The sequence below is a fragment of the Pieris rapae genome, chromosome 16 (assembly GCF_905147795.1).
Source record: "Pieris rapae chromosome 16, ilPieRapa1.1, whole genome shotgun sequence".
In the NCBI taxonomy this organism is placed as follows: domain Eukaryota; kingdom Metazoa; phylum Arthropoda; class Insecta; order Lepidoptera; family Pieridae; genus Pieris; species Pieris rapae.
In genome coordinates this window covers 476775-486264 of record NC_059524.1, presented here as the reverse complement: position 1 = coordinate 486264, position 9490 = coordinate 476775, and the positions used below count along the sequence as shown (strand labels likewise).

At 31.4% G+C, this 9490-nt stretch overlaps 1 protein-coding gene across 1 annotated transcript; it reads right to left on the bottom strand.

Annotated features, from left to right (window-relative positions):
* Positions 1-3082: 3082 nt before the first annotated feature.
* Positions 3083-8231, bottom strand: LOC110991766. The gene is made up of 2 exons (XM_022257253.2): positions 7967-8231; positions 3083-5098 (listed from the first exon to the last, which is right to left on the bottom strand). The coding sequence occupies exons 1-2, from the start codon at positions 8126-8128 to the stop codon at positions 3179-3181; spliced, it is 2082 nt and encodes a 693-aa protein (XP_022112945.2). The 5' UTR covers positions 8129-8231; the 3' UTR covers positions 3083-3178.
* Between the last annotated feature and the right edge of the window lie 1259 nt (positions 8232-9490).

The following is a 9490-nucleotide window of genomic DNA, read 5'->3' as shown; positions in this document are numbered from 1 at the left end:
AAGATGCGTGAGGTGAGATGAAAATATAAGGTCACATCTTAGTTAGAGGGAGACAAATGCAGGTCATAACGTATGGAGAACGGAATAGTTGCATTAAGGTCACGGGAACGAAAAGCCTGCGTAGACGCATTGCTAAGGTTTCTTGGGCAATGGGTAAAAATACAATGATAGTGGAATTTATTCTCTTATTAAATCTCGATATTGAACCGTTAACAACTTTTTTAAAGCATTAATTACATTCTAAATACGTTCAATTATTTTTGATAGAATTTAATTCTGGATTCGGTTAAACCATTTAATAAGAATGTATTTAATATAACAGTTTTGGTAAATTATTTAAAAACAGCTATTTTTTTATTACTTTTTAGAAATATAATTCTTATATGTATTCATTCTTATATGTATTTACTTTAAATTTAACATTTCCAAAAATTAAGTTATTAACAGTTATTTATTTGTTAATAGTAAAAAATATTCACATACATATATACGTCACGCTCTGACTGTAGAGTCACGGGCATTATAAAGACAAAACGATATTCAATACCTTTTTATAATATGGTTTATGAATAAGGAAGTAATTTAAAGCAGTGTATTTTTAACACTATTTTATTATAGAACAGGGGGCAAACGGGCAGGAGGCCAGATGTTAAGTGATACCGCCGTCCGCGGCCCATGGACACTCTCTTTATACGTGTGTCATTGTATTAAGCTCTGTTTGCTCGAGATAGAAGTGATATAAAGTAAATAATAATAATCTTCCAATGTATTCTTTGGTTTTATAATATGTCCTGACCGATGACGTCATTCCGTCATTCGCTTTCCCTGTGTTTACCTTAAATTTCCATGTTTTCTTAGAAATTCACAAAGTGTCTTAATTTCTGGACCTCGGGCGACGATTTCTCCTTTAATTTTAAATATTTGAAATAAACACTTGAAATAGTAATAAATTATATTTTATTAGTTTCAGCTACTCCCGTTATTATATTTCTACATATACTCATTAAAAATATGTTTTTACTTATTGTCTAAGTGTAACACCCTGTTTGATAATCTTTAGATACAAAATTCTGTTTTCGCCTTACGTTACGTATGATGTAAAACTTGCGTTCTTTTATTAGAAGGCGTTTTTATTTGCAAATTAATTCTGGCATTATATTATATAGTATTAATGAAATTTATCTTAATTTAAATAATTTTCATTAATAAAACTTTTTGTGTAATTCATTAAACAGATACGAAAATTCTTCTGGACTTACTATTTTTTAAATGTTAAATAAGGTACTGTAGTTTTTTAATAAACTTACCTATATTTTATATATACAATACTCATTACATACTTATTTATTGTGGTACGTAATTTTTACCTTTTGACATTGATTGCGGTTTTGGAATAGGTACATTGGTTTATTTATATAATTTCACAAGGAACCACAGAAAAGTGTAATTGTATAATGATTAATTTGTATACGTATACTATACGTGCTTACCTAAGCCACGGAACTATTTACTAATATCTTATCCGGTCCACTCTTGAGAGTGGTCATGACCGCCATGTAGTAGAAGTAATAGAAGGGGCAGATGTGATGGGATTCACGATGTTCCGCCATCGTTGCCTATTAGAAGTCATCCTGCTGCACTGATTGGCAGACTTGATGTGATGAGTCCAACGCGTAGGTCGTTGCTGCGTTTAGTGCTTTCCACCGTTCCCTGAACGATAAGGCGTTCTATGGACTGATCTCCACGACATACGTGTCCGAAGAATGTTTTGTAAAGTATGTAAGTTACTTACGTAGGTCTACTATTAAGACTATTAGAAAAACTGCCTGAAACCTTTTAATATCTTTGGATATACTAAATCATCCAATTGTAATAAAGGAGAATTTGAATTAAATTAATCTTCGTAGGGTTTGGGTATTTTTTTTTATGCACCTAAAATCGAATTTCCCCGGGCGGTGGAAATTCGCTCTAGATTGAAACGCGTGACTGTATAATTTTTATTTCAAAAAATTGTAGTAAAATATAATTTGAATACTTAATGTCTAATTATCTTGGGTTTGGGTATTGGGATGCAGATAGGAAATCGATCGACTGTCACGGTCTGATATATTTTAAATCTAAGATTGTGGATTAATTATTGGGTTCGGGCGATTATCACGATATAGAACTTGGGACCCTTGTCAATTATTAAGTACCTAATGATTGATTCAATTGTTCACAAACTTGTTCGGTTAAAAATCACATCTGTTAATTATATAAATAGGATGTGATTTAGTACATTATTACCACATTTGCATGTTAGATGTGACTTCACTCGAAAGTTTGAACTGAATAGGTAATTATCTAAAACAACAATTATCTTATATCATGAATGAATTAAAACATAATTAGTGTTTTTAATACTGCCGTGATGGAGCGATGTACATGCACGCTTTGTATTTTGCAACCTCAGCTTTTTCTGTGACTCCATCTACCTTTTTATGTGAATACATTTCAGAAGCTTTTGTAGCTTAAAAGTTATTTTAAAGTCGTTTCAGTTAAAAATGGAATGCATAATTTGTATGATTAATTTATCATACATTTAGGTATACATACCAAACGTGTGGAGAAGAAAGAACAAAGGGAATGCCAAAGATGACGTGTTCTATTCGTGGGTTATTTTAACAGATTACTACGCCGAGGCAACTTGTTGTCGGTCCATGAGGTGCAAGCTCATGGATATATATCCCCTAGCCTTTAAAACCCAACAGCCCCTGTTCCAACATCTGCTTCTCATGAATGGGAGTCACGGTAACAGCGTTTCCTCCCCTCCCATCAAGAGCGTCTACTGTGCTATGTTGATCTACCCGTGTAATATAAATAAGAGTTATAATCGTGTAACAGAATTATTTTTATTGTTTTACACATACTAATTACCCATTCAAGATACAAGTGACAGAATACCCACATGTTAATCTACGAAACAAATTGTAAAAATAGTTTTTCTAAGCAATAATAAGGCGTGTAAATGTTTAAAACCTGAAATTAAGTAAAACGAAACTTCTATCATATATTATTTATTATTGATAAACCCTTAAAATAAGATAGAGAATATTTAATTAGTGCATAAGTAATGAAATCAAAAAATTCAAAACCCTAAATCAAGTAAGTCGGTGGGCTAAGAAGAAGCAAAGGACAGTTAATAGTTTTCAGTCGACGTGATTGATCGATTTCTTTTTATCTCTACGTACATTGGTACATATGTCGATTTCTGCAACGTGATCGATGTTTCAATCTTCTTTTTTCTATACTTTTCTGAATTTTCGTAGAATAAAGTACTCAGTGTTTTTCGCTTACTGCTTCGATAATGCCCGTTTATTGTAGGCACGTATGTATCTCCCGGCTCATTTGTAGTTGTATTTTCTTCTATGTATTCTTGAGTATATTCAATTGTTTCAGTTGTAGGTACTTCAGTTGTAGTTCCAACGATATTTTTCAGTTTTATAACTAGGGTTTTGTCCTCTTTTTCTTTTCCATTTAATGCTGCGCTACTATGGTCAACTTCAAGTTGAGGTTCAATTAATTCACTATATTTTTGTTCTAAATCGGATTCATTTATTAAAATCATGTCAGATTTTCGCATATTAAAGTTTATATATTCATCGGGAACTTTAGCATCCTCAGGACTAAACTTGATTATATCTGGCGGGTTTGTCGTTACTGACTCTGTTGAATGGTATTGTTGATCATATTGGGTTTGTGTGGGGGTGATAATTGGATATGTAGATGGAGCAGGTGTTCTATCTTGTACCGGAATAATTCCTGAACTTCCTGCGTGATAATCTTCAACATTAGAAGCTATGACCGGCAGTTGAATGTCATGTTTAATGGATTCTGTTGTAGTTGTGGTGGTAGTAGTAGCAGAGTGAAGTGAGTTTGGATCTTTTATAATACTTGGATTTTTTCTAACTGAGTATACATTGAAATGCACTACTAGTTGAGGGACGGTGGTTGTCTCTACGTGTGCAGATGTCTTAGTTGTCACATCTGAATTTCTTTTCTCATCGCGAGTTTTCGAAATCTTAGGACTTAACGATGTACGTCTTACGTGCATGTTATTATGGTTTGACTTCTTCTTAAATTGATAAGATGGCCGCACCGTAGTAAAATATATTTTATCAATTGGAGAGGTACTTTTTGCTTCAATACTTTCATCAAAGTTAGAAGAATGTATAGGATATAAATCAAGCATTACGCCGAATGCTCGTGGTTTATTTTCTTTAGTTGAGTGGGTTTCTCTGACATCTACAGAATCGCTATTATGTGCTACAGACGTATAATCACAAAAAGATCCTAGACATTTTCTTTTATTAACAGGCCTAAACATAGGTATGTTATTGTTAACATTTCCTATGTGTGTTTGGAGCGTAGGAGAAAATCTATACCCATCAGCCAATAAATTTATATCTCCAGGGTTCTCTGGTTTATAAACAAATAGTGGGTCTGACAGGTGATTAGATTTGTACGCAATTCTTTGAGATGTTTGCGATTCATGACAATCCTCAACAGGCTTTATTTTTTTCTTTATAGGAGCAACGTAGACACCAGAGAATGCGATTTGTGCTGTGGATGGTTCATAAATATCTCCAAATTTTGCATGTAAAGTCTTCTCTAGATATTTTATGACTTGATTTAAGTTTTTAAGTCTTTGAGCATTGCGATAACTTTCAACCCAGCTACGAGAGTTAAAACTTCGACTAAAAGGTGTAGGATTAGGACTACGGTATTCAAATATAAATGGTCTTGGCGTAGTTCTACGTATCGATTTATAAATTGTTTGTGATGTTACAGGCTTAATATTATTGACTTGAGAATGTTGCTTCCTTTTTCGTAATGTTGGTGTAGACACATTTTCCGATGTCGGATCTATGTAACTTGTTTCTTGTAATGCATTAACAAGCAAAGGCATTCTTTCAAAGTAATCTTGATCAAAGCCAAAATAACTCCTATCCAGTCTATCGGCAATAGGCTTATCATGCTTAAATTTATATTTAGAATTAATATTTTGTACTATATTAGTTTCTACTACAATCAAATACTCGTAGATCAGTAGAACTATCTGAAACAAAAACATCTATAGAGTTATACGGCGCATTATGGCGTAATTTGGTTTGGGTTAAAATTGGTAAAAATAAAAAGTTTTTTGTTTAATCAAATAATTTTAATATTTATGAATACTAGAAAGTTAAACAAAAATTACATTTAAAAATAACTAGATTATTACTACTCAAAAATATAGTTATTAATGTTAGCATCATATTCTACGATATTGTTTGTCTCTTCGTGTTTCCAATTGGTTCTTTGCATATCTAAATAAGTAGGACGAGTTTTTGATAAAATAGCCTTGCTTATGTTTTTAGCATGCTCTTGAATTTTTATGTATTCCCAGTAGTATAATTCAGAGCTATTTGTTGGTTCAGTTTTTTGTCTTTTAGAGGATCGGCTATTATCGTATTTAAAATTATTTATTATATGTTCCATTTGTTTAAAATCTTCCTCAGTAGACTCTTCGTTAGTTGATTTTTCCATTTCCTCTTCAAGTTTATCATTTTCTTGTTCAAGAACTTCATCTCGATTAATATCTTCATGTAGTTCATTTTGCTCATTAATTGGCTGAATTGTTGGTATGTATTTTGTTTCAACATGTGTTATTGGTTCTTCAATTGAATAAAATTCAGTATTTTTTACTGTCGTCGTTTTGTTAAAGTTTAATACAACTAATGTGTCATTTGGAGACATATGATGATTTTCCTCAAAAGAGTTCATCGCTATTACATACCTTTCATCAGATACGTTCCTCTTATAATCTTTTACATCATATTGTGGAGGCTGAATAGTAAATGTATTTTGATTATTTGGAGTGATTTTTTTAACATTACTATGCGATTTAGTGGAAATAATATTATTTTTTACAAGTTCTAAGGTATGAGTATCTAAAATGTCAAATATACTTGATAAATCATTAGGATCAGTTTGTGTATAGTCTTCATAATAATCATCAATTACAAAAGATGAAACGGTAGAAATGTCACTGATCTTCTCAAATAAATTGTATTGATTGGAAGAGTGATCGATTATGTTATATGACTGATTTTTTTCAAAAGTATTTTTCTTCAAGTTTATATTATCATCCGATTTTGGTAATTTTTCTGGTTTTATCCGATTTTCGTCTCGAGTGCTTTGTTTGTTTTCAAAGAGTTTATAATTACGATTAATGTTTTTGTTTTTATTATATGTTACATTTGGTTTAAGTAATCTTAACATATTACTCATAGCCATGTCATTCTGACTCGAATTTTTACTGATTTTTTTTAGATTAAGTTTATCTAAATCTGATTTCAAATACGCGTTTGGAACTTGAGTCTTAGTTTTGTTTTGTCTATTGGTTTTTAATAAATTTATATCTTTTGTTGCATTAACTTTATGTTTGTTAGATTCTAACACAGTATTCACTGTATGGGTTGTACAATTCTGTACACTTTCTACCTTAGTATTTACTAAATCTGGCATAAGTTTTTGCAAGCTCATTATAAGTTTACGTATTAATAAACTTATTTTGGAAGTACAATTGCAATTTATTTGCTTTTCTGGTTCGATAAAATATTCGTTTTCTATTTTCATTGGTTTTGTTTTTGTGGTCTGCCATTTTATCATTGGGGTTGTTGCCGTCTCTGAAAATTTGGATTTTTCGTATATGTTATAATCTGTTCTTACCAGAGGTTGTGTTGAACCCGATGTAACTTTATCATTTATCATTTTATCAACATAATTCATTACTCTTTCATAATCTCTTATTTTTCTAATTTTTCTAAAATAATCAAGATTTCTAGTCGGATTTTTAAAGTAAACGATGGGTGATGTCTTGAATTCTATAGCATAAACTCTAGACGTTGGCATTTTCATCCAGTTGCGGGTATCGGCAAATATATTTTTGTGCATTTTTTCTGTTGTGTCTTCCTCTTTCGGATCAGGGCTTGGACTGGAACTGCCTTCGACGTCCGGGTCAAAATATTTATTTTTTGAAAATGCTTTTAACAATAATGGTAGGATTTGTATTGTTGTGCGATCTAATTTGAATTTAGTTTTATGCGATGGGTCCAATTGTAATGGGTCGCTTTGATTCATCAGACCCAACCAGTTTGGTTTGATATTATGTGCATTGGTCACGTTACTGTACTCATAGATAAGGATAATAATCTGTAATAAAAGAATACATTACTACTAAAATATAACTATATTTAACTAATTAAAAAAGGATAATAGTTTTTTATTAACTGATAAATAACAAAAAATCTAAACATTACGTGTTAAGTAACTCAAAAGATATATTTAGTAACATAAAAATACTTACCAAGTTGTATGATAAACATTGAATTAAACACACAATACAATACAACAGACATTAAATACACACAACACATACACGTTCTCAGGAAAATATATATAAATAGAAGTGTCAAAATTGGAAAGATATATTTGAATATCAAGGCAAAAATATATAATGCAAATACTTTTGATTCAACGTATTACCGTCTCAGTGAACATCTAAAATAAACAACGTATCGCATGATATAATTTGCTTTTTACCATTATATTTAGTGAAGACTTTCTCAAGTAGTGAAATTAAAATCCACAACAGAAATCCCAATTAAAAATTATTCAAGTATAGGTTTAATTATTTAAAGCCTACGATTTCATAAATAAAAACTTTTTATTTATGAAATCGTAGCATTTATAATCTCGGAAAAGTGAAAAATTTGTTATAAATAATTAATTAACGATGATATGATGCGAGAATGCAGAGTTTTATGTATAGTAACTTACTCTCTCTAGTTAATTATGGAAGAACACGGAAACACGATTTTATTCACATATTTCCCACAAATAATTACGACAAAGTTAAAGTTAACAGCGAGGAAAAACTTACAATCACAACAATAACTGTAATTGCCGTCGATATAGCAGCACAAATGCATCCTTGCCGGATTTGTCGCTTCCTCGAAAGCCTTAAAAATTCCTCGGTCCTTGCATCTATCGTCCTGTATAGTCCAAATCGCCGTATACTACTTGTACTGCTGTCACTAGACATTTTGTCACATCACTGAGTGGTTGTTAAAAACAATTTGTTTGTTATAACGCTTGCGTCTGCGCTGAAAAATGTGAATTCTTTGTGAGTGCACACGACAATGTGTTTTCCTTTGAGATTGTTGATGTATAGTGTTGCTTGTGCACTTTCATTGGTGTCGAGGCTATATCGATATTGCATTAGAATTTAACATAGTTTTATTTTTCAAATTCTGAATTGAGACAGATAATTGCGTGCGTCGATTACTGTAGTAACATTTTTGTATCGTTAACTGATAGTGGTAAAAGAAGATAAGTGAAGGTAAAAGATCATTAGGCGAATCACCAACCAGATGGGCTGAAGTGAAGGGTCATCATCTTCAAAACTATACACATTGGACAGAAACCGGTGGAAACAGATTGTTCGCTCCAGATGTTTCCTTGCTGACCATGATGCTCAACCATGAGCTGCCGACTAAAGAGAGATAGATACATTCTTGTATGTTTTTGACAAAATTTGAACTAAGAAAAAGATTAAGAAATAAGCAGTAATATCTCTAATAAATAAATGAAGTTAAATATACGTTTACTCTACTAATCTTTCTATATCAATAATAATAAAATATTAACTACATTTAGCTTGCGTGTATGCGATGATCGATAGACATAAGACCATCACTACAGCTAAGCGTCGAGCAGTGGAGCGTACCAACGGCGAACAATGTTCGCTCCTAATCCCGCACACTGAGACAGGTGAAACGCTTTTTATGTATATTTTATTCGACATTACGTGATCTAAAATTGTTTCCTAAATTGCTGTCTTGTATTTCTTAAATTTGTTGCTTTCGTAATTACTACCAGGTTTGCGTGAGAAACAACAGTGCTGGCACGAAATCATTTCTGGATTTATGAAAACTGAAGCTAAATCTTTACCCTTGAAATAACAAATTTTATTCAAATCTATTCATATATTTTACGTTATCTCTCGAATATACTTTTTATAGAATTTATTAAACACATTTTTGCATATATTGTGATACTTATGACAATAGATATATCTACTTCCAGTTCTACGATAATTGCATAAAAAATTGTCAATAAAATGGTAAATGAGACATGAATTACGACACAATTAATCTGTCCCAGCTACTTTCCTCATTCCTATATTAACAAATGAAACTACTGTGTATATTAAACGCCTATTACACAGTGTAAATTTACTTTTTTTGCATCTTTGTACAACAGTGAGTTTCTTTGCTGTTTATATTGATTTATATGATTTAGTTTAAAGGAGGTAAATATGCTTGACTATTGTCAAAGTTAATATTAACATAAATGTATATATATTATCCTTACTGTTTTTATTATCCTTTACAGATACTGAAGA